The sequence below is a fragment of the Zootoca vivipara genome, chromosome 9 (genome assembly GCF_965207765.1).
Source record: "Zootoca vivipara chromosome 9, rZooViv2.hap1.1, whole genome shotgun sequence".
NCBI classification, from domain to species: Eukaryota; Metazoa; Chordata; class Lepidosauria; order Squamata; family Lacertidae; genus Zootoca; species Zootoca vivipara.
The window spans coordinates 40,134,805-40,161,968 of NC_142592.1; the positions used below are offsets into that span (position 1 = coordinate 40,134,805).

Genomic DNA, 27,164 nt, shown 5'->3' on the forward strand with positions numbered 1-27,164 from the left:
TGCGGTAGTTGGAGCATTCTTTGGCACTGCCCTTCTTTGGAATTGGGATGTAGACTGATCTTCTCCAATCCTCTGGCCATTGCTGAGTTTTCCAAACTTGCTGGCATATTGGGTGTAGCACCTTAACAGCATCATCTTTTAAAATTTTAAACAGTTCAGCTGGAATATCATCACTTCCACAGGCCTTGTTATTAGCAATGCTTTCTAAGGCCCATTTGACTTCACTCTCCAAGATGTCTGGCTCAAGGTCAGCAACCACACTACCTGAGGTGTACGAGACCTCCATATCTTTCTGGTATAATTCCTCTGTGTATTCTTGCCACCTCTTCTTGATGTCTTCTGCTTCTGTTAGGTCCTTACCACTTTTGTCCTTGATTATGGTAATCTTTGTACGAAATGTTCCTTTCATATCTCCAATTTTCTTGAACAGATCTCTGGTTTTCCCCATTCTATTGTTTTCCTCTATTTCTTTGCATTGCTCATTTAAGAAGACCCTCTTGTCTCTCCTTGCTGTTTTTTGGAAATCTGCATTCAGTTTCCTGTATCTTTCCCTATCTCCCTTGCATTTTGCTTGCCTCCTCTCCTCCGCTATTTGTAAGGCCTCGTTGGACAGCCAACTTTACAGAGTCCCTAATTGCTCTAGAATGGAACATTTATACAGGAGTGACAAACATACTTTGGCCAACACTCTGGGGCCATATCCCATCAGTGGGTGTAGCCACACAACCCGGCAATGTACAGGACACACATCTCACACACATAAGGCCCACCCACCACAGCTCATCTGTACAGCTTATTGCTCTTCCTTGCTCATTCATCTGATGACTAGAGCAATTTGCATCTCTATTAGAAAGCTACTTAAAACCTCTCCACCAACCTCAGCACTGTGTCTACTTTTGGTCATTTTGAGCAGGGGAACAGATCAAAAGACTCTGTCTTAAAATTCTGATCTTTTCAACTTGCCTTAAAAATGTATAAAGGAAGAAACCCTGAGAAAGCATTTCTGTATTCTTTTACAGAATTTACAGAATTCTGTTTTTAAAGAAAATGAATACGAATGAATGAATCCTTTCTTTCCAAGTTTATTTTTCCCCTGTGAGGGGAAAATAGAGGGGGAAATTGTGGAATCTTATATTCTTCTTTTCAATGGGTAGAAACACAGTTTTAGCATGAAAAATGACCAGAGGGGAAATGATTACACTGGGATTGTGTACCTTGCCTCTATTCTGGGTCAAAGCCTGCCCAGGTTAAATTTTGGCTTTTCATTTTAAAAGAAAATTACCACAGAGCTCCATGTAACATGTAGTTTTCTTTTGTTTATTTGCTTCTTTGATTTTGATACCCTTACTTTCATATTCTACAAAAGACAGAGAGTCTCAGAAGCGTCACATTGTTACAGTGGACAAAAGAAATCAACAACAACCCAGTAGCCCAGCAATACAGAAAAAAAGAAAGACAATGATTTCTGATCCTGCTCAAATGTTGTAGCTTACTTATCCCAGCTGAACTTTCCCAATAGACATATGACAAATTGGTGGTTGGAATGTGGGATTATAGGTAGTTGGCATGTGGGATTGTAGACGATATAAAAGGAGTCCAACTTGACCAAAAAGTTTTATGGCCTGTAACCTGTAGCTTGAGTTTTAAGCCCTGTTAAGACATTACGTATATTAAATACGCATGTGATCAGTATACACCATAAACATGTGGTTTTAATTGTGGGTGTTGTTCAGTAGATATGTGGTCATTTTATTGATGTACTTTGTTGATCTAATTATCTCAGATAGTGTACCAACTGGTCTCAACAATGGGGATGAGGTAGGATATAATAAGGCAAGAAAAAGCTACACAAACCACTAATGACAAAAAAGTAACCATATGCACCATTGTTCTGTGGTTTGCTGATTTAACTTTGGACACAGACATGTAGTTACATTGTGTTCAACTGTTCACACAACTACATGTGCATACAAATGCACAGTCAACACCCCAGATTTTAAGGGGTTCTCCCACACTAGCATGTTTTGCGTAGGTACATGTATTCACTTATGCTTATGACCACTTGAATGTGAGTCTAGCACAACATCTGTACAAGGCTTTAATTATTTCTTGAAAGCAACACCCACAGGCCTTATATATGCCAGTCTAAGGTACTTACCCATCTAGGAAATTTAATTAGTGGATGCTGTTCCCATCCAATACTCTTAGGCAGCGCTCTTTTTTTCTAAAGAAATGTTTAGAGGTACTCTCATTTTGAATCAAGAAAAACACCTTTTTATAGTTCAAATCGGGGGAAATAAATATAGTAAATGGACAGAAGTACAAAGATTCACAAAACGTTTAAGGGTATGCATACTCCCCCCAGGAAAAAAGCACTGCTCTTAGGGAGTCCTGGTGAACTCAGTCAGTAGATTTGTTTTTTTTTTTAATGGCTACTGTAATAGTTGATGGTGCATACCCTTTGAAGTAGGTCACCTGGTCCTGAGCTAGTTTCCACAAGGACAGTAAGCTCTTTACAGTATGTGATCATCAAGCATTCATTTCTCTTGTTCTTAGACTCAAGTCTCCTTTATACCAGTTTCTTACAAGTACACTTTAGTGGTCTGCTGATGAATAGCTGGGACGAGTGTGTTACAGCAGGTAGAACAACTGGCACTTCAATATAAGGTTTTCATGTTGATAATCAAAACAGAGGACAGCAAGATACAATCAATAATGAGGATTCAATAGCTTGACCAAAGTCTGGCTACTCCATCTTATTTTCTTTCATTTCTTTGACTCTGAAGTCAAACTCCAAATAAAATGCCTAGGAAGTTCTGGTTATTGCTAAAATGCTGCTTCACAAATTAGCCGGAACTACAAGGGCCCCCAAATCACGATGATAACCAAGTATGGCTGTTGGCATTCAAAACAATTCAAACACTCTGGAGCACCTTCATGTGGAAAGGTGGCCTTGACATTCTGAGAACAAACAAGCCACCTCCCATGGCCTTTGTATTAAATTCAGTTTCACCGTGCTTTTTGAAATTATTCATGGTCAGTTTTGTTGCTAAGATCAGCCCTTATCCAGTTTGAGTCTTATCAAGGTGCACCACTTTGTGTCTGATTCTTTCTTGCATGAGGATACCCATGTATGGAAAAGCTTGTATATCAAAATGGATGAAGTGCAGCAGAAGCAGTGGTTTCACTGTGAGGACACAAATTCAGGACCTGCCCAGTTGCTGAAATTATAGCACAATAGCCACACACACCTTACTTCATACATATTGGAATACAGGCAACTCCCAGTTCACATGGGGGTTACGTTCCAAGGCACCATGCGTTTAAATGAAATCGCATATATTTGAAACACCATTGAAAAAGACTGCAAACACTCTGTGTGTGCCCCCCCCCCCAAGGTCTGCCCCCTTTTGTGACTCTTTGGATCACTTCCGGGTTCAGTGCTATGTGCATATGCCTGGTCCCATGCATACAGTGCTGCTGCATGGCAGTGACAGGATGCAGCCGCAGTAGCGTGCAGTGGTAGCATGCAGCAATAGAACTAGGCTGACCGCATGCCAAGGGCCCCCTGTGGCTTGTCACCAGCCCGACTTATGATTCTACAAAACTGGGTAAAAGAGAGCCTTCCATTGATAAATAGGTCTTGGTTGGAAGAAAACAGAAGTGTGTTTGTTTGTTTGTTTGTTTGTTTTTTAAAAAGCAAATACGCTTAGTTAGGACAAAGATTGTCGTGAGGGGGCTTATTGCAATCCAGGACAAGAAACAAAGCAGTTTGCTGACTGATGCAGATACACTCTATTTCTTAACCCCAATACTTGAGCACCTCTGTGAACTTTGTAGTTCACAGAGGGATTCAAAATTAATATTGCTGTCCTTCATCAAAAGCTAGTCCTGCTACAGTTGGATCCTCTTTTCTGGGCTTCATGCAATAAAGTTCCCCAAACTGCACCTGCTTCTTGATGAGGTATCTGTAATCCAGCTCACTAAGCACAAAGAAAGGTCTGAAGACTCCTGATGTAGCCCCCCCCCCAGGGCCAGCATCAAAACCCGGCATCCTTGGGCAGCTGCCCATAGCTCTGTTGCCCCACTCCACCTTCCTAAAAGCCCTCTGTGTGCCATACCCTGAATGCTTTGGTGGAAGAGAAGAAAACCTGTGTAATAGTAATTTTAAAAGACCCTAAAGAGAATAATTTGTTAAGAACCAAGCTGATTTCTGGCACTTACTTACATGCTGCAAACACACCCCTGTAGAACCCAGATCCAATACTTCACACCAGAGTTGTTTGCATTTCAGCAGTTATTTCTACTGTCATGCTTTCAAAATACAAAATGCTATAACTCTGACTCATTACAAATAAACAATAGGGAACATGAATGATGCAAAGTTAACAATATAAATGGCAATATTCCTGCTTGAGAGGAAGAAGCGTGAGGAGTAATAGGGGCAGTGTTGCTAAAAATAGGAGGAAGAGAATAGAAAAACAAATTCATCCTAGTTAATAAGAAATTTAACAATATATTACATTATAATTGCAAATTGAAACTAATTGTTTCATTTCCACATAATTGTTTCCATATAGATATTTTTAATGATTCTAATCTAAAGTACTATTAGAGTAAAAATTCACTTCCAATCTGAGCCGGCCTGTCCACCAATGAGAAGCCTCCCAATTGAGCTGGCTCTCTCTTCTAAGAGGCTTCATCTATCCATTAAAAAACTTTGCTTATTGCAGACTATTCATTATATTCTCTTTTAGAGCATCTCTCAGATGATGGTCTTTACTCAGCTGATTTAAGCAATGTATGGCTTTTAAATGTGTTCCAACGTGCAAAGGAAAATCATAATTCATGTCAGAATATGCTGTACAATTCAATATTTTACTAGATAAATGATGCAGGAGAAGAGGGTGAAATAGACAATTTAATAGATTTTCTCTCCATCATGTTAATTTTTCAAAGTCATATTTGTTTTATAAATGATAAATAATGTCTCAGAATTAGGAAGCGACGTTCACCCAAATTTTTAGACAAATGACGTATGCAGGATGTACAATGCAAAAAGGGAGGGGGTCCAAAGCCATCGTGTTAAGGCGAGGTGTGTTATCTGCAAAAGTTAATACATTTATTTCAAAATCATTTTTCCAAGCCTCTCAAGGAAGGCATTCTTCACTAAATATTCGATACACTCTGAATTTGAATGCTTAAAACTTAGGCGATTTGAATTAATTATCCACCCCAAAAAAACTTTCACAACTGAACAATTATTTGAGAGCAGAACTAATGCATTTATTTCACACTGTCATAACTCAAAATTGGTTGAACTGTTTTTGTTCAGATTTTTCAAAACATTTGCCTCTGGCTGAATAAGAGCATGAGAAGCAGCAAAGCTGCAGAGTGAAGCAAAAGTTGTTGAGAAAGTTCTGCGCTATCTGAAAACAGACTGACAGAAATAGGTCTAGCTTACAAAAAAACCTTTTGCCCCTATTCATGCAGCTGGATTCCTGGATCTAAAGCAAAAAAAAAAAAACAACCCAGTATCTGCCACTAAATTCAACAGGATGTCTGTGAGATAAAACTGTGCAAAGTTATTGCATCTTGTTCATCACCTATTTTTCACTTCCATCTCCCCATAACTACCTGTCCCAGTTGGTAAGGCTGACTATAGATATAATAAACAAAATCAGGTCCAATCTATTGTAAGTTTCATAAAACCTATTATGATCAGGTTACTACCCACCTGATAGTGAATGGATAGCTTCCTCCTACTTTACAGAGGACTCTATTCTGTTGGAAGGTTGGCATACATTGGGGGTGAAGTCAAACTGTTGGGGAGAGTTAGCACCTGCTGTGGCTGTAGAGACCGAGACATCTTTTGTTGCAGCTGGGGCAGATGAAGATGTTTGAAAAATCCTTCCATTTCCTCAGTGGGGAACCATTTTGGCTTCATGGACCAGATCCATCTCAGGATTGGCCTCACAGGCCAAATTTGGCAAAGGGCAAAGAACACCCACCTGTCAATCACACAATGTTACTATGACATCACATGATAGTTGCCCTGCCCTGCCCATCTGTCAAAATCGCTTGTGTGGGGCTCATACAATCCCTGTGCTGAGCATTTTTGGAAGCAGCCAGGATAGGGCTATCAAATATTTATTTCTCCCCTCCTCATGGCAGGCAAGGGGTAGGAGCAGCACAGAAATAAGCCTGCCTTTTACAGGCATTGATGTACAAGAGAGAAGTCCCTCTTGGCAGTCAATGTCAGCCAAAGGTCTGGTTGAAGAGGAACATTTTTGCCCGGCACCTTTGGTTTTCCCCTTTGGTTGTGATGGCACTATGATTTAAATGAATTTTGTGAAACTGCACATGCTCAGAGCACATCTTTTTTTGCTTTAACATATTAGGACTATAGAAATAGTGGTAAAGCATGAAATGATGGGGGGAGAAAAGAAGTAATACACAGGTCCTGCACCCCTGTAAAACTATTACTTTTGAGAACTGAAATTGCCTAGCTGCACCACTGGTAAGAATAAAGGCATTACAGCTACAAAAAATGACAGTTGTTATATGTGAAATGCTATGTAAAATGAAATGGAAGGTATGATGTTGTCCATTGTGTGTGGTGCTCACAGTGACCTGTGGATGACCCAACAGAGTTGGAAAGATCTGTACGGCTCGAAATTCCTGGTTTGTATGTTTTAAGTATTGCTATATCAGGACAATCCCTTACAACACTGGAAAAACTGCTTTATAGTCATGTGAGCAGGCAATAGCCTATTCTTTCACATAAAGATTACGGAAAATCAGAAATACGTGTGCGGCGCTCCATGTGGAAAGCTGATTGCGTGAAGTGGTGTCCAAATGGCTGCATTGAGATTGCACCCATTTTACCCAGGCTAGCAAACAAATCTGAAATCACAAGAATCCACAGGGGCAGTTAACAGTGAAAAAACACCACAACCTTCTGGGTCCTGCATTACAGAAAGAGCTTTCCTCATTTTTGGCAGCTACAACACCACGAATGGAACATTCAAAGTCCTTTTTGTCACTCTTAGGGAGTGACTTCAGTTTTATTCTTAAAGTAAAGAGAGACCATACAGATGACCAAGCTAACAGATTGTAAGGAGGAATACACCACACATTGGTTATGGATGAGTGATAAAATCTGTGGTAGAATGTGTGATAAAATATTCATATGTAGCCATTGAAAGTCCATTGAATGAGCTTTACAATATCTTTGCAGCACCAACTTCAAGCAGCTGCAAGCTTCCATTCAGATAAAAAATCTGATGAGAATTCACCTCTACGCCACCTTGTTCATAACCCAGGTGAGGAACAACCACCTTTAGAATAAACCACAGAACCAAGGAAACTATTTTCAAGTCCAGCATCCAGATATAGGGACCCAGTGTTTATTATAGCTACTATTGCAATAGGTCAGAGCTCACTCAACTCAACACGCCAATTGAGAAGGTATGCCCCGAGGCACTTCAGAACAAAAGCTTATATATTAGTTCAAACACAGCAAACAAAGAGTCATAAAACATCTTTACATATATCTGGAAAGGTTACAGGTCATGAGAAGTAAAGCACACAGGGCTCCGTATTGGTAGGTATCTTCACCCCTGCATCACTTTGGAGTGGCCCTGATGTGCCCAGACCATTTGACCATTTTAGGTCTTGGGTGTCCAGCGTTACCCTGGCAACCTAGCCTTCAACGAGAGAACAGCATCATAAAATCCTCTTCCTAGGTCTCAGATAGTTTCAAGGATAGCTGATTTACACTCTGGTGCTAAAACATCCTGCCATTTGTACCACTTTCAGGGGTAGATAAGGAGAGGTGGCATGCAGTGTAGGAGGGGGAAACTTGCAAATGCAGAACACACAAAAATCAAGCCTAATACATTCTAAAAGGCTAAAGGCAATTAAAGTGAAATATTAAAACATTATTAAAACAATAACAATACACACCTGGGGTCACTATTTCTTATATCAAAATGAATGCAGTTATATATTATAAAAATCTAAGCATTTGTTTAAGCACATTGTTGAATGTGGGCCATAAGGCAGGAAACATTTCCTTATAAATTGCTACTTCCCTTATGAAGTGGAATATTGCAACTGCTTGGCAGCTTAGGCCTGGAAAAATTAAACAAGCAGTTTAGTCAAACTGTGAATCTGCAAGATATTTTTTGAGGTTATTAATTGAATTGATGTTCAGGCTGGAAGCTACAAGTTAACACTTCTGCTGTTTGCAACGATCTCCTAATGACCATGATTATTGCCAGGGTTTCCCCTCAGGACATAACCACTAGGGGACGCACTGGGCTGGTCTTTTGTCAAACCAGATTTTTATGTGAAATTGCATCAAAGAAAATGGAAAGAGACTCTAAAGTTGTGTGGGGAACCATGGCAGCACGGCCGTTTCTATTTTTATAGTAAGAACATTTGTGGGGGAAGGGAGGAGCGTCATTTAGCAAAATGGAAAATAGGCAGGCATGTTCTTTCATTAATCTAATTCTTTTACAGGACCTTGACATGATAAAATTATCAGCAGTTAGTTACTTAAGTAACAGAGATTTTGCCATTTTTTTCTTTATTATTCTGCTGTCATGGCCAATTATTCATCACATATTAACTAATTGTTTAAAGTTCCCCTGATTTCATCAGAATTCTGCATACCAAATAGGAAACTGTTACATTTCATTTCTACGGAGTCATCCTTCTTTGACCAACTTTGAAGATCAGGGGTAGAATTCTAACTTAATAACAAGGTAGGCCCTAAGAGATATGAGGCAACCAATAATTCCATCAAGTTTTGCCTCATCACAGGCCACGATTCAGAGTTACGTATGTGGGCTAGGAGGCAAGTCACACAAACATATATATTGAAAAATCTCAGGAGTTCTGGAGCCTGCTGAAGTGTATGTGTACTACAATGACTAATAAAATGCAGTATACCAAATTCTTACAGCTAAACTTTTTGAAATGTTGCATGTTCTCTATCTGAGTGATACCAAATATAATCCTCCAATCAGAGACCATGTAAAGTGCCATGTGTATGGATTCAGAAGTTCCCTCTTGCTTCTAAAGTTTTGAACTGATGGCATTTCTGCTGCAATAACTGAAAAATCAGGGCTCCCATTCCCTGCAGCAGGCATTTAGTCTACCAAGCCCAGACGTATAACTTAGCTGTGTTCCTCCCCCACAATCTTGAAGTTTTGCAGTCTGCCTCCAATATTGACAAAACTGGATAGGAGAAACAGCTTCCAAGAATACGGGTCCCTCAGAGCAATACCTTGCCGCTAGCTTTTTCATTTAGAACTGCAAGACCTCCTGCTTATATGTTCCATTCTCAACTGTGATAGCTCATCTGCCAGAGAAGACACAATCTCACACATAGATTCACATAGGTTCGCTGAAGGCTTTATGCTGCTGGCTGCAATCTCTTTGCATTGTCAGCTCTGGATCTCCTCCTCTCCCCCAGGCCAAGACAATAAGTTTTGCTTTATGCATGGCTGCCAGTAAAAGCAACAGGCCCATATCTTCCCCATTCTCCCCATAACACTGAGAAATGAAAAATTGTCTCAGGTGACAATTGTGAGGTTCTGCTGTGATGTGCCAAGCTAAGCCCGAGTTTGGCTTTACACTTTGTTCAAACCCAGATTTGTGGTTTAGCTCTGCAAGACTAGCCATGAATCATAAACAACAAAGCTTGGCTAAGGCTTGTGGTTAGTCTGGTTAGACGTTAGAGCTAAACCACGAGCCTGTGGTTTGGATGGCATGTTAAGCAAACTTAGCTCAATGTGGCAAAGCAAGGAAAAGGAGCAGGGAGGAGCAAAGCATATGTGAACTTCCCTCTGAGAGGCTGTCACAGCACAACATGAGACTAAGAGTGGGGTGAATTTATCATTTTCGGTTTTCTCCATTCTAATATTATTTCCAGCCTTAAACTCAGCTTTCCACATTTCTGCATCAGTTTTCAAATTAAAAAATAATACTCATGGAAATTCACCAGCATTTTGGTTTGACCTAATATATACATTTTTCAGAGAAAATTTTATCTAATACATTTTGGTATGCCATTTTCACTTATATCTGCATTGTTAATGCACAATTTTCCCTAGTCTATGCATGCATTTATGGACACATTACTTGGCTAGAGAACTGCACCACACAAATTTGGAGAACCACAAGTTTTTACAGATTGTTTTATTTTGGATCATGTACTGTTTTAGAAGGGGAAAGCTATGTAGGCTGGCCTTTAAATGTGAATGGAATTGAATTTCTTCCCATCCTTATGTGTGAATCAAGCCAATGTTGTGGCATCACACATTTTGGATTACTGGGCAATAGTACTGAGGGAAGGAAAAGTTCTGAGACCCCAACTGTCAGTGGCAGCTACACAAGTGTCATAATGTTTCATGACAGCTATAGATACTGTTTCCATGATTTTAGAAAGACTTAAGTTTAGGCAAACATAAACCTATGTCTCCCTGACAATTTTAATATCAAGTAATATTAAGGTTAAATTTTGACTATAACTGTGACTACACGAAGGAGCTTCCCATGATTTTCTATAAGACAAAGGCATGCCCAGTAGAAATGGATTGCGTGCACAAAGGACAATCAGAGGTGGATTTAGGCCAGCGTGACTGGGCCTAGGGGACGCCACAGGGTATCACAACTACTACCGTATGAAGGAGTGAATTAAGCTGAGCAAAAAAGAGAGAGGCAGGACGTCAAATTTTGGCCTTGCACAGGGCACTGCTGAAATTTAAAAGACCAAAGTCTGCCCCTCTCTCAGAACAGAACAGAAACAGGACAGAACAGAAGTCCCCTGTGCAAAAAGTGTTCTGGATCAATGCAAGCAATTGTAAATATATTACCGATTGCTATTTAAACCTAAGTTTAATAAGACTGTCCTTGCTGCACAACAGTACAAAGATGTTTTTCCCTGATAGCTGAAACCATCACAGTAGCAGCAACAACAACAACAAAATGGTAGTGATTTTATAGGCAGCTAAGACACAGGCTTCATTCCTAGCTTAACCTTTTAAGGTCACAACTTTTGACACATTTATACTGAAGTACATGCTGTTGAAATCAATAAGAACCTGGTATACTTTAAAACACTACAAGACTGTCAGTGGGAAATTCCTTTTTGTGGGCTTATCCCACAGAGTTGCTATAACATTTAAAGGCCTAAAATCAGTGGGGCCAAATTGTTCATGTCTGTAATTTGAAATCATCTCCTCCTATCCTGGTCTTTAAAATTAACCTGAGTCCTTCCTGGAAAAGATATCCATTAAGGACTGGCTGTAGCAAGCCAGAGCTGTAGTGAAGATTTCTGCTGCCACGTCCTTGGCACCCTTTCCATTCAGCCCTTACGCTGTCTAGAGAAGGCACCCAGAAAGCAACACAGCCAATGGCTGAGCTCATATTGCAAGAAGCAGACAGCTGTGCTGCCTATTGCAGAATGTCCTGTTCTTCCCTTTGGGCCACATTTGGTTCAAGTGTGTTGTCCATCCAAGCATGGGTGTGGCTGCTTTATGCTTCAGAGGTAGAAACAGTAGAGGACAGCATGGTGGGACTACCGGTATTCCTCCCTCCAACTGATTCACTGCTGCATAGTGGGATGGAGATGGTGAGTGGTGAGGCAGAGGTGAGGCCAGGGAAAGAAAAACACAGCAGTGGAGCCAATTCAGTGCTCCTGATGTTGTGTTTGCACCACCCTGACCTAGCTGCCGCCTCATGCCTTCCCCACTCTGTCTTGGTATGCATTAGTGACTCAGCCAGAGGCAGGTTAGGAGAGCAGAACAGTCCCACCACACCACCCGATACTGATCATAAAACTTCCCAAATGTCCCTTGTCTCCCTTTATTATAGTATCATTGCTGGTTTAAAGTGTGTTTGATATATTTTATATATTGATATATTACTGTTTTTAGCTAGCTTGTTTTTATTACTTTTTATTTTCTAATGTTTTTAAATGTCGTATGTCACCTTGAATCCCAAAATGTGAGAAAGGCAGAGTACAAATATATTAAATGAATAAATAAATAACCCAGTTCCTAGTACATTTAACCCCTGAGTGTCCTCACTTCCTTTGCCACTCTTGCCCTAAGACATTTCTTTCTTGCCACTCATATTCTTGGCTCTTCTGCTACTGACCTGCCAAGCCAATCTAAAACCCATCTCTCCTTATATAGCACCTACAGCTTTCTCCTTGATAAATCTTAATAATGTACTGTACTTTATAACTTTGAATATCAGCTCACTTGCAGAAAGCCCTCACATATAAATTAACAAAAATAGCTTTCATCCTTAAGTATGTGTACAAACAAACACTGTTAATATGAGGTTGTTACTCTGCTTCTATTTTCTGTTGACTGCCACACAACCAATGAGTTCATAATCGACCAGTTCCTCATTCTGAATTAATTTCCAAAACTACTCTTGAGTTAGCATGAATGAACACTGTACAAGAAACAAAGGACCATGGCAGATTACCTGTTTACCCCAGAAATCAGACCCAGCTGGAAGTTTTCTTCCTAAAGCCTTCAATAAGACACATATCCATTGTGAGGGTTAGAACATGCCAGCTACTGACAAGCCATTATGCTGATTTCCCTTACCTATTTAACATGTTTGACTGGTAGATCCTCTTGTCCTGTGTGTTGTAGCAACTGCTCTTGGGCTCAGGAATGAAGCTGTGCTCAGACAGCATGTCAGAAGCAGCCGTGGTTATTATGGCTATTCCGTCTTTCACCCTGTCGCGAAGGCCATAGTCCCATTCGTCATATGACACAGAGATAAGCCCAGTGGGGAATTCAGAGGGGACTGTGTCTGTATCTCCAGCCACCAAGCTGGGTACAATCCATGTGTAATCATACCCAGTCAGACCCACAGAGTTAGCCACCTCAAAGATATAGGTGGCTTCTTCCTTAGTACAGTAAAGGAGGATGACAGGACTCTGGAGTTTCTTGAGCTGATTCTGGATCTTTGAGTCTCCGTCATCCAGAGACATATCCAGCAAGAGCACCTCTTCTAGCTCCCAGCCCACAAAGCTGTTCTCAATAGTGCTACGGACCTTGTTGACAAAGTCCTGGTAGCCAGGAAAGTAGGTAGTGACAATGGAGAAGATGTACCAGTCATATTCTTCCATGATGTTGAGCATGACAGAAGCTTGCTGTTCTATTGATGGACCAAACTGGAAGAACATGGACGATTCATCCTGTAAGAGGAGAAAAGAAGGAGCAGGTGTTAAAAGAAGGAAATGGCAGAATATGTGGACAGCATAGGGAAGAGGGGGCCATGCTCTTGTTGCTTTGCATTTAAGTGCATGGCTGTACCTATAATTATGCATGTGTAATACAGCAAAATACAACATGAGAGAGGCATAAAATGCTCACAGATTGTTGGTTTTCTTTAAATCCTACAATAAGAATTTGAAGGAGGGAAAGCGATTTAGTCCAACAGCTTTCCCACAGAGTAAACTGTTGGTGACCATTGCTCTGTCCCCCATTCCCCATTTCCCATATACAATCTAGACCAGCCTGCTCCAACTCTGGATTCCAAGATTCCCATCATCCCTGACTATCGGTTAAAGTGGCTATTCTATTACTGCTGCTGCCAGTTCGGCTTCACTGCCAAATTAAAACAGGGGAAAAGAAAGAAGGCAGTGTGCTGGGTGTGTGGCTTTTGTAGGATGGATGGAGTGACACATTTCTGACCTTTTAGATCAACATTTAGCCTAGGAAATCCTGTGCCAATCCAAGGAGAACTTTTGAGAATCAGGCTGCCTCTGCCCCCATTTTCCTATTAAACACAGAGATAAAATGTCCCAGACCACACATGGAAACTTGGAGGGGGTGGGTGGTGAAAGCGATTTTCAAAGCTTTCCACAAGGAGCTCAGGTTACAGTTTAGCAAAGCATTGCAACCATTTCAAAAATATTGTTTGTGGTAAAGGGCTAAACCAAGTAGTGGGTGACTGGTGGAGCCCTTGGCTCTCATCCAGTTCATTACCAACTTTAAAAAATTCCGTCCAGTAGCACCTTAGAGACCAACTAAGTTTGTCATTGGTATGAGCTTCCATGTGCATGCACACTTCTGTAACTATTACCAATGTAAGACATTAGTCCAGCCCATTGTTGGCTTAAGCTGTGTACGCACTATGCCCTTAAAGCACATTCAAAACACATTTGCTCACCTCAATTATGAGCACTGTAGTTTACCACTTGTAGAATTACAACCCTGACAACCCTGAATAAACTACAGTGCCCAGAATTCTTTGAAGGGGGAAATATGCCTGTGTGATTATAAGCACTTGTCACTAAATCAATATTTTTGATTTTATTATTTTTTATATTTTGCCAGATGGGTGGAGTATAAACAACATCACCATCATCAGTTATTTATTTCTGTAATTTAAAATGAAACTACAGAAATACCAGAGCTGAAAGTAGGGTTGCCATATGTCCTCTTTTTCCAGGACATGTCCTCTTTTTCATGGGTATGTAAATGTGTACTCTTTTATGCTTTTCAAAATATGACAACCCTATATGCCACAAAATATGCAATACCCACTGGAGGAGGATAAATGAGCACGGTTTATGTGTTTTGACTACCAATAAATACTCGGAAGGGGTTGCATCTAAATAAATGACAAAACAGGGTTATGTAGGTGGGATTGAAGAAGTGTATTACAGGTTTTTGTAATCTCCACTGTGGCAAGCATTTTTACTGTGAAGATTTGTAATTATTAGACAGTGAAGTGTTTGGGAAGCTGAGATCAGGGAGCAGTTATTTTCCAGAGCAGAGTTTTCAGTTTCCATCTGGAGTAAACCTAGGTGGTTCTCACTAGCAGAAGTCTTAATGATTTGCAAGGTGGGTTGGAGGGGGAGAGAGAATTTAATATACATATAATTTCCAAGGTGGATAAGCATGCACACCATGATTTTCCATCAGTTTCTGCTTCAGCAGGCACACCACCAACACTGCCACCAAATTGACAAACCAATTATAAACTCCAACAACATTTTTCAAAAGTGGGTCAGTGACCTGGCAGGGGGCTGAAGCAGCAGACTGGAGAAAAATCAGGTGTGGATGAAGTATGGGCCATAAACACTATCCGTATATATATGCATGCATGCATGCATACATACATACATACATACATACATGCATACATACTGTACATACATAATATGAAATCCAGAGACAGTTAAATCCCACTGAAATCAATTGTAACAGGAGTTTGGTAGTGCGTTTTAGTGGTTTCTGCCTGTTGCTTTATTTGCATTGCATCCACAATCATATACTGTACATGTTAGCAAGCATTATTTAGATTATTCCCTTCCCAACAATGAAATCTCCCTGAATTAAAATTAGATTTTAACAATACTACTCCCATTATCTTTTCCATACATTAAAATAAAGAAAACTCTGTACAAAAACCATTTCCTTTTAAATTTACTGTTGTTTAATACACCCAACCAGCCCACATAAAAATGTCATAGGCTAGTTCACAAGGCATGTAGTCGCTATTCTAGAGCCACTGTAATTTTGCCTATTATTGTAACATCAGCAGGAAGCTACTTCAGTTCGAGCAGAGGGGCTAAGATTGTTCAAACCAATTCATCCTGGAACCTAGCAAAATACTCGAGTTTAATCACCATGACATTTCAACTACCCAAATGAACTTTAACAGAATTAGCCAAATCAGCAACCACAAGGGTGAGATCAACCATCAGATAAAGAGTGGCAATATCATGGAGGGAAAGAAGTGTTTCTACAGCAAGTAAATCAGATTGAGATTCTGACGAAGCACTATTGGAAATATCAATGAAAAAACATATCCATGGCTCAAAACCACACACAGGTTCTTTAGCATTTCACAACTCCAATTATTTTATTTTCAGCTTCTCCAGCTACAAGGACTACTAAGAATGAGATTATTGAAGGAGAAGCATTAGTTGGAGATAACATTCAGGTTTTGAATCAAGAGCTAAATAACTAATTTAATTTGTTGTAATCCCAACTGAGGGTACTTCCAGACTACTGCTATTTTGAGGTGGGATCACACTTTCTTTGATGCAATTTCATTTAGGCTTCCCACCAATATACCAGTGTGAATGCACATTAAATAGCCAACACCATCTAATCTCCATGCCAACAAATCAGGATGGATGCTAAATAAACAGGCCGTATGAAAGTGCCCAGAGATATAATATTATTCTCTAACATATAATTCTCTAATATTCACCCGGTTAATTGCATCTTCACAAGAAGGCCAATGCTTTTGTCTGATGAAACTCACCAGTACAGAGCACCGCCCTCTCTCTCTTTTTTTAACTGTCCATTGCAGCCATTTTGTGCTGGCACCAATGGCACTTTTATCAAGATATGAGTACTGGCACTGAGTACCACAGAATGCCCTCTTGCCTTTCAGTAGTTTGTCTTGTAACACATAAATGCAACCTGATAAACAAAATATTAATATTGCTATTTTAAAAATATTCAAATCCAAAATATAATCTGCATGGAGGAAGAAGTTTGAAAACTACCATTCCCAAAAAAATATGAATTTGAGGGGGGGGCATGAAATAGCTGAATGGAAACTAAAAGCAAAGATTGATTCTATTTGTTTGAGTCTGAATAGAGACAATAGTGAAGTAAAGAAAATCATAGAAATGTAGAGTTGGAAGGGACCCTGGGGAACATCTTGTCCAACCCCCTGCAATGCAGAAATATGCAGCTGTTCCCATATGGGGATCGAACCTGCAACCTTGGCATTTATCAGCACCATGCTCTAACCAACTGAGTTATCCACTAAATAAATAAATAGCTGTATTTTTGCAGCACCTCTGCTTAAACATGCCTATCCAGACACATAGATGTTTATTGACCATTTTAATATTTCTTGTAAACTGCTTAGAGGTTTTCCTACAATCAAGCAGTATATAAATTTTGTTAAATAATTTTTTTAAAAAAATCATAGTTTCCTACCTGACTACAAATGCTAATTTAGTCTTATCACCAATTATTGCCATTGTGAACAGCCGTGTTAAATTTTGTTAAATTAAATAAATAAATAGTCATATGAATAATATCAGATCCCCATAGAAGTCTGGGTGCATAGATGTGTTTTCAAGTGGCTCTGAATAATGGACAAAGGTTCTTTCCTGGGTAACCACACACCCCATTTGGCTCTGTGGTGGGACTATCAGGAGGGCTCATCTACAGATCTTAACACATAGCCTGATAGTGGGAAGACTTGCTAATCAAATGAATAAGTGGTGGTCATAGACTCTGATTTTTGCATTTCATTGCCACCCAAACTCACATTTTACACTTTCCCTCATGTGCATTCAGAGGATGCCACTTCACACGTTTGATGAAGTGGCCTCTACTCAAGGATCGTTTATGCCAGAAGAAATTTAAGGTGCCGTGAGAGTCTGCTGTTTTTGCAGCAACCAACTAATACAGCTAGCTCTCTGGAAGGTTTGGTTCTGATCCTCAAAAAAATTTGTTAGATCTTTTATTAAGGCATTTGAAATTATGTTGGAATTAAACCTATAGTTTGGGACTCTTTATGGAGCTTGAATATATTATGACTTCTTTAATATTGTATTTTTGCTTCTGGTACATCTGCTAGGTATCTGTCACAAGAAATAGGTCAACCAGCACGATCTATGAATCAAATGTAGGGGTACATTTGCACTGGCATTTTATCAATGGTTTACTGCCAGAACTACTGCTTTATGTGCTTGTACTGGTGTATGGTTTGCAACTTGATCAGTAGTTGTTTGCTGTAAATTATTGCTGAAGTTCCAACAGTAATTTATTACTGTTTTCTGGTGCACCGTTGAAGAGATTTGAGCAGTTCAAGAATATACTATTTCTATTCTCATAGGCAAAAAGAACTATGTCATTTTCAAGTGCAGTTTCACCCGCCTTATTCAGCGCAAAATAATATGGGATAACTACCATTTTTCTTCTCAGGCTGGGGCAAAGGGGGGAAAGGACAACTTTTTCAAAGGCAGCAAGCATATTCATCTCCACTGCAGAGACAGATCTGCACAGTGCATAAGTGAAATACCTTACTACAGAATTTAATGTGGGATTAAATGTCACTTTGAAAAGGCAGCTGACTGTAGCTATACAATTTCAGGAAATGAAGAAGTTAAAAGGATGGTATTTTGTAGAACTGGTTTATTTATTTCTTGCATTTATTTATGACTTTCTATCAAAAAAGTCTCTAAGCCACTTACAGATGTATAAAATACCAAACAGCTTCTGAACCATTTAAAGCCAAGCAGAATAAAACACATTAGAGCAAAAAAAATTCCAAAGGTGTATTTGTCCCACAGAAAAAATAGAAAGGACACATCCTACCCCACCTTTCGAAAAGATCCACAAACGTAGGTCTACAAACATCGATACTAAATAAATCTTACCCTGTTAACCTATTATATCCTTCAAATTCTATAGCTGCAGCAACCTTTTCAAACATTTTAATCCCACATTAAATTTAGCAGTAAAGTATTTCTTTCAGTTATGTACTGAATAAACCTGTCTTCTTCCATGGGGACAAATATGCTTTGCCCGGCCGGAGTCTAGTCACATAATCCATGTCTTATAGACTTGATGCAGTATTGGTGCTAAATAAAACTTGCCTGAACCTTCACACTGTTTTGTTTAGTTCTAGAAAATATACACGAATCCTTTGAAAAACTAATGAAATGCTACAGTACTGAGATAATTGATTTAGTATCCTTCCCAAATACGTGCATTGTTTTAATTATGGGGAACGTTAAAGCTTCAGATTAAATTCTGATTAAATAACATAATTTAACACTTTAAAAGTATTATACTGTATGTGGTCCAATTCTAATATAATGGGACTAATGACTGGCTTTTATTCAGGTGGAAGAGTATGGCTAGAGCTGAGTGATGATTAATTCAAGTGGGATAACGCCATCATTGTCTGCAGGAATCCAACCAACTATTATTCCATAGTTATGTCTCATCTATTCCTCCCTGCTGTGTGCAACACAGATCCTACTGCTAGGTGCTTCAGAGAAAAAGCAAAATGTTTCACAAAATCCTCAAAAGCCTGAAGCATATTCTACTGCCAGATCCTCTTCCTCCAGAGTCCACAAAGCTCTCTCATTCTGAATCCATAATCAGCATCCTTTCTTTAGCTCTGAGGAGCTGAGTGAGATTTGTATCCAATCTATACAGTGTGTTGGCCAACGCAAACAAGTTTCCTTACTGAAAATCTATTCTGAAGGGACTATTGCTAGGACAACAAATTTCACTATTTTTTTATCAGTTTCTAACCATTTCAACTCTGGAAATAATACATCGGAGTTAATAGCATTAAAATACATGACAAGCAAACTATGGATCTGAGGCAGAAGCATGGAACACTTCTGAATATTTGAGGATTCTCTCATTGTTTGGGCACAGCTGTCTGCTTCCAGTGTGATGACCATTTCTCCCACATCCCTACTCTGGAGTGTTTTCCCATCTGGGAGAAATGTACGTGGAAAAATGCTTTGCTATATCATCTTCCTTACAACAAGAAATCACTGGGAAGATGTCACAGGGAAGAAGCTCCATGGATCAGGCCACAGTAGCTAGATCAGCTGGAGCCTGCCTCACTGGGCACCACAAGGTTCCGCCACAGGGCGCCACAGCTATGATGTAAGGAATTGAGCAGAACAGAGGCCGAGAGGCAGGGGTGCCAAATTTGGCCTCGCAAAGGGCACCACTGAAATTTGAAAGACCACAGTGTGCCCCTGATCCTGTCAGTGTAGTTTAGCACCTGTTTCCCCCAGATGTGGCAGAGAGAGGGAGTGCTTTGTCCATCCATCTTCTCCTTATTTTTCCTAAGCAATGGCAACATGCAAAATGACTGCTTGCCTACTGTGAGAACAAGATGCTGAACTTAATAAGCCTCTGGCCTGAACCAATAGGTTCTTCTTGTCTTCTTATGACAGCATCTTACCACTGAAATCTGGAATTAGAACTTCTTATGTCTTCCCACAGTACAATCTATGGAGCCTCAACAATCATATGAAGGCATTTGACGACCTCAGAAACCAATGAAAAGTGGAACGAATTCTGTTGCACACTCTCATTTCTGCTTCAGTGGCCCCCGTGGAATCCTGAATTGCTAAGAGGCAAGTCTTCAGTGATCATGCCTCCCTCACTGTGTTTCTGCAAAAGAGATCTCTGCATTTATCGAAGCACCTTTACCTTTAATGAAGGAACTTGCTACAGTTGCCATATGGTGCTGTGACAAAATTGTTCTTTTGATACCCACCCTCCCAGGAGCCACATTTTTCCTGAGAGAGGAAAGAGTTTCCTGTTTTCTTGATGTTCAAGTATCATCACCCATTAATGTTAGCTGGTCATTGACATTCTATAATCTAGCAGAGAAATCACAGTTAGATGGCCGCTCGCATGCTGCTAAGGTTTTTTGTGCACAATGGTAGAAATGGGAAGCATGGTTAAAAACAACAGCTACCCACCTGCATCAGCCCAGTAATGGTTATATTGGAATGAAACCAAATGAAACAGGAAAGCAGATGATTTCTAAGGTAAAGTGATGGCAGGTGTTATAGAGATCACATTTTCCTTGGGATGTCTGACTTCTGGAGGTGCTCCAAATCTGGAGGTTCTCCAAAGTTCAACCCTGCTATAAAATGAATTTGTGACCTATAAGGAAATTGTCTTTTCTTTTAACTCAAGTATTTGGGCAGCTTTCCAAATGTTTTGTGAAGGAAGGAAGGAAGGAAGGAAGGAAGGAAGGAAGGAAGGAAGGAAGGAAGGAAGGAAGGACTGAGGAAGGCAAGGAACCAAAAATGTACAGCCACACTACAATCTACCCATTTCCCCACCTTTAAAAAGACAAACCAGGAAGGCATCATTCCCCTCACATTTTTGGTGTGCAGATTAATTCATTCAACAACTGATCTCTGGATGGAAGTTCAAAAAGAAAGCTATAGACTCTTATAATTAAATTTTCCATATTCTTCAAATCTCATTTATTACAAGAAAGCTGACATGAAAGTTGGATCTTTGTTATTTAAGAGTTCATTTACCACTGACATAGACTAGCCTGCAGCAACAGTCCTCTGCTTTTTGTTTATCCCTGCATTAATTTTTTTACATTTCTTTTTCAAAGATTCAGAATAACACTGTCTGCAATACTGCAGCTTAAAATGTGCAACATAAAGTGAAAGTGAATCTTCAGGTCACCACCCTGAAACATTATGAAAGTACTCTGGTTTTTCAAAAGAAAATGTATATACCGCTTGATTGTTAAAAACAAAATAACAAAATAACTCCAAAGTGGTTTACAAAAAGATATTATTATTATTATTATTGTTATTAATTCAACTTATACACAACTCATGCCCTATATCCGGAGGTCTCAGGGTGGTTCACAACAAGACTACAGCATATAATATCAAACCAAAAGCAGTAACCCAATAACCACCACCCCCCAAAAAAGCCATATTCTAAAAGGGTGTTGGGTGTCAATAAGATCAACCAAAGGCCTGGTTAAAAAGGAACGTTTTTGTCTGGCACCTAAAGGTGTATAATGAAGGCGCCAGGCAAACTTCCCTGGGGAGAGCATTCCATAGACTGGAAGCCATTGCAGAGAAGGCCTGTTCTCACGTTGCCACCCTCCGGACCACTCAAGGAGGAGGCTATCACCAAGATACAGCATTGGGGTGATAGTACTCTCATGTTGATATCTCTGTAAGGCACTATATTCAAAGATCAGTATGAGGAGACAAAGTAACATCCTCTGAATTCCTCATTTCCATTATTTTATCATCATCATCATCACTACCACCACCACCACCACAAGTTTGAAACATTTTAAGTATCTAGCACCCTGCACACTTGACAATAATTTGTGGAAACTGTACTTTCTCCGAAAATTCTTTTCTGTCTTCCTGATCAGGGCATGATTATGGTACTCCTGATTTATTATATGGGGAAAGTTTATATTAAAAGTTCACAAAAATTTGATGCCTTACCACACAACACAATTAAAATCAGGAGGATAACTGGTGTAGCTTCTTCAGCCAACAATCTTTTGCCTACAGGTAGGTAGCCGTGTTGGTCTGCCGTAGTCGAAACAAAATTAAAAAAATTCCAGTACTACTGGAAGGAATTTTTTTATTTTGTTTCGACTACGGCAGACCAACACGGCTACCTATCTGTAACTAGAACTATGGAAGGCACCACACTGAGCCGCATGAAATGGAAGTCCAATACTAATGACAAACTTAGTTGGTCTCTAAGGTGCTACTGGAAGGAATCTTGTTATTTTGTTTCAATCTTTTGCCTGATTTAGTTCGTGTGTGTGTGTGTTACATAAGTAACAGACTGTTCTCCTAAATACACACAACTTGGAAGTAGAGTAAACCCCGCTAAACTCAAGATAGCTTCAGCATTAGTAGATATTAAATTACCCTGTGTTTTGCCAAGTGCAGCCATGGTTTCTAACAGGTCATCAAGGAACATTACATCCCACAGATCATCTATATGCTGTCTGAAGTCACATTTATACTACCATTTCTAAATTAACCATGCTTTCCTTTAATTAAGTGTCTCATTGGCATGTTATTGTAAGTAGTGAGGAGAAAGCTTCAAAGTGTTTCAAAACTCCATTTTTAATTTAGTTCAGAAATGCATCTACAGCCATCTGAACTTCTCCAGAGCTAGCAGTATGTGTTTAAATGGGGGTGGGGGTGGGAGAAAGCATGCCACACTCTACGGGTGTGAGCAGAACACTGATATCCCAAATGGCATCATTTCAATGTAGCTGAAGTTAATCAAGTGCCCCACTGAAACCAATTGGACAAGTAAATCACAACTTATTTAAGTTCCACTGCTTTCACTGGGACTTTGGTCATGCACTGGGGTCTACACTACCCTGGATGCAGTGCTTAATTTGTAAAAAAAAATCAGAGACAACAAAGATGAAAGGCACAACATGCTCTGCCTTGGAAGACTATGCCCTTTAAACCCAGATGTATAGAGTCTGATTCAGGGATGATAAATAGGATGTCTGCAAATTGCATTATCCTTTGTTCATATGCTCCATGGTTAAGCTCTAGAACTGAAAACAGGTTTCTCGAGTTCATGCAACCATGAGTAAAATCCCCATGCAAACCTTCCCTGCTTGAGTAGGAAAGGTCAGGAGGTGAAAAGGTGCAGCTGAAGAACTTGGGGGTGAGGCTTGCAGGCTTATCCCTTCCCTCAGCCACACTTTTAACCATTGTGTGCTTAGGAAAATGCCTGACTACAGCTTTAGTCCCTCTGTCTAATCTTCTGATCAAAACTGAAAAGTGGAGTGGCAGGAGTACGGTAGAAAAAGAATTAAGATACAGCCAACATGAGTCTTAGGCACAGCGTTATGTGAGTGTCTATACAAAATGGTAACTCTACAGTTGACCCCGGAAGCTATCACAAACCAAAAAAGTCATTTGGAGGCTTTGCAAATGTTTTTCTGCTGTTGTTTATGTTTTGATTATGTATTTGTACTGATATATTATTTCAGTTGTAAATCACTCTGAAAACTGATGTTGAAGGACAGTATATAAATTTCGTAAAAGAAAAGTCTGCCCTGCAGAATGCCTTGCCAAGTGACATACATCAAGCCCTCTTTGTTTTGGACAGAGAGTAAAAATCTAGCTGCTAATAACCATGAGCATTTTTTTTTTAAAAAAAAAGGCAAAGCAGTAAAAAAAAAAATCCATCTTCCCTCTTATCTAGATTTCTTTTCCAATCAACCAGCAAGCAATAGGTGCAGCAGAAAGCTACTGTTTCACCTTCTTTGCTCAGCTAATTGATCTTTAGAGTTTTAAATGATTGATTCTCTCCCTCCCCACGAATGAGAGACTGATACCAATGAAGTTCATGAATCTAGTATTTACAAGAATATTAAAGGAGACAAAATACTCCCAACTCAACCTTTGTTGTCTCTGATATCCAGAGAAAGGAGTTTTTGCAATCTTGTTCAAGAAAATACAAATATGATGCAGGTACTAATACTCTCTTACATCTACGTACACCCATTCCCATGCTTCTGTCACACTCTGTTTGTTGCGCCATTAGGATCTGGCCAAGTCAGAGAAAGTAACAATTTACCTTGCCACCACTGATCAGGAAAATAAACAGAAAGACGCTGGGTTTGCTTATTACTCAAGTAAAGCTTATCTTCTCTATAAAAGCAAAATATGACCCTGCTCAGTGGAACCACAATGACTCTTAGGAACTGAAAACTAAAACAGAAGTATAATTGTGCAGCTAGCAGTAGCCAGGTCTAGTGTTTGATTGTGTTTGTGTGAGAGCACATACATACATATAGAAAGATAGTTAGATAGCCTTGGTGTGGTAGGATTGTTTCATCACGGCCACAGGGAGGTGAGCTTTAACCCTTCCCTCACTAGTCACAATTCTCCTCCCAGCCATAAATTCCCCACAGCACCTCATGAACATTAGCTAAAAGTGCCATTGTAATGCTAATTTCAGCATGCAAATAATGTTGGTTTACATCACAATCATGGGTGGGGAGAGAATAGTTAAACCTCTTCTCCCTACACAATTGTGGTCCTGATGAAAAATTAGGCTCCCTTCACACAGTGCTGGGTGTTGGATTTTTTAAAAAGCAGATATGTGCTTGAATTCAATTAGCGTTGCTTCAGGGATGGAAGGCATTCATCTACATAACAGGGAGGGGGAATATTTGGTAATTCTTTCTTTCCCCTGCAGTCCCCCAATCTTGCAAAAACCTATCTGTAGGGCCTCCCCAACCCTGGCATATGTGTGCAACAGTGGCCAAAACAAAGGACCTCCCAGGACATTCCAATTAGAGAAAAGAAAGGTGGTGGTCATAGTTGCTGAGTATCCAGAGTTGAAGCTCAGCAGGAATCACATGTGTCCAAGGGTGGCCAGTGGTGATGACAGGCCTGGTGGAGATAAAGACAGATATGCATTCCAAGCATAAAGAGTTACCGTAACAAGAACAGTCTGTACCAGCTATAGCGCCTTTATCCAGTCACACCTAAGGGTCTGAATTGAAGATGGACCTGTTAACCTCTGTGAAACTCTCACACAATCATACTCCATTCCGTTTTTACATTACTGAAACTTATTTCATACAAACTCACAGCAACAGAAAGCAGACCAAGAAATTGCTAAATGAAGACAAACTATGCTGTAGATTAGACCTAAACAAAACTTACAGATACTGGTACGTGATTTGTGTATCACACATAAAAAATAGATACAGGGGGGGGGGAACCCACTCTGGAATTTAAGTATGTCAAACTGTGGTGAAAATTTCAATCAGAACCAAGTATTTTCTTTTTAATTCTATCCTCCTCCTCCTCCTTTCCTCCTCCTTCAATCTCGTCCAGATTTAGACTTTCCGCTTTTAATAGCCATTCAGCCTGAGCTGCAGCTTTCTCTCTAAGAATGATGCACGTAGAGGAGCAAAATAGATCAGTGGCACATGTGGCGCAAGATTTCTGACACAGACATTGAGCAGTAGGAACATTTGCCTTTGTTTGCCAAACGCAGGGCTAGCAGTATTAACAATAAAGGGGCCCGCAAGAATAAAAAACCAGGGAGAGGCTTGTAAGGTTTAGAAATAGCTCTTTTGCAAGCTTAAAAGAGAACCTGAAACATCTTGTTTTCCTGCATCTCCTGTTGTCTGTTCTCTTTCTTAACCACACTCTGTCACAATGGCAAAGTGGGCTGTAGATAGAAGCAACAGCAGGAGCTACAGCTAGTAAGAAAGAAACAGGCTATTCAGTCAGAATGTCTTCCCAGTCAGAGCACTCAACAAAGAAAGCTAAACAAGGACATAAAAGAGGAAAGAAAATATTGCATCCAGCATTTCACATCTTCTAAGACCATCAATACTACTTTATAGATCATCATTCTTCTCTCTCCCTGTAATATTCTCTCATCCTTCAATCATTTACTTGATGCACAGGCACTTACATTTCAGCAATGATAATGGCTCTCCTTTCAAATCTGATATGCTAACTGTGGAACTCACTCCCACAGGAGACAACTCAGGTGGCTTTAAAATTCATGGACAACAAGGCTGTTGATGGCTACTAGTCATGATAGCTATGTTCTGCTGCCACTGTCAGAAATGGTAGTAGCTGTGAATCACAGGTGGGCAAGAGTGCTGCTGCATTCATATCCTGCTTATGGGTTTCCTATGGGCATCTGGTTGGCCACTATGAGAACAGGCTGCTGGGAGAGACGAGCCATTGGCGTGATCCAGCAGGGTGTTCTTATGCTCTTAGGTTCTTACTTTAATAGCAAACTGAGTAGGAATCTCTCCCTGTGTAGGCAAAATGGTACCATCCACACAAGAAGGATATATGAGTGGGCTTGGGGCAACTCTAAAGTTTGCACAATTAAGAAATATATATGTATGGGTGGAACCCTGTGAGGGGACCCCAAAATCAACCCACTGAGGGCTGAGCATGCTCAATGCCCGTGGGAAGTTTGTTGTCCTTTGGAGAGTGGGACCAGAAAATTGGAGAGAGAATTGAAATGGGCCATGGTTCTTACAGATAACCCATAGAATAGGATAAGAAAGAGAGAGCGTAGGAGAGTATGATTGAATCTAACTGCATCCTTCCTTAGTAATCAATGAGCTAAACAGGTGTCAAAGTCCTACCATACCCCTAAGGGAAAAGGGATTTGTTAGAAATATAAAACAGAAAATACAGATGTGGCCTATACAAACATTCTTCTGGACTCACTCACTGGGCAGAGAAAAGGCAGTTCATTACCTCCCACAGCAGGATTCAAATAAACAGTGTAATTTGCTTTGGAAAGGGTCAAAAGAAACTGTTCTTATGAGAAGAGAAATAAGTAAAAGATGCTCCCTTCTCAATGGGGTTCAAGTGGGCAAATAAAGTTATCATATACAGCAGCTTTGATTAAGGAAAGTTTTTAAAGCCATTAAACTGGGGTATTATACACATAGAATAACTCCTATCTGAACTATTAGGTATGGCAGAAAGTAGCAAGGCAAGACTGCAGATTTTGGCATAAGCTAAAACAACAGACATTGAGAAGGCACTGGTGGAGGGATCAAGCAGC

The 27,164-nt window shown here is 39.9% G+C and overlaps 1 protein-coding gene across 1 annotated transcript in view; it reads right to left on the reverse strand.

Moving 5' to 3' along the window:
- The window catches only part of GRIN2B (glutamate ionotropic receptor NMDA type subunit 2B), a 207,938-nt gene that overhangs the window by 122,272 nt on the left and 58,502 nt on the right, over nucleotides 1–27,164 (reverse strand). Inside the window, exon 2 of the mRNA XM_088652051.1 lies at nucleotides 12,636–13,234. Within this exon, the coding sequence (XP_088508177.1) occupies nucleotides 12,636–13,234 (599 nt within the window). The remainder of the gene's footprint in view (nucleotides 1–12,635; nucleotides 13,235–27,164) is intronic.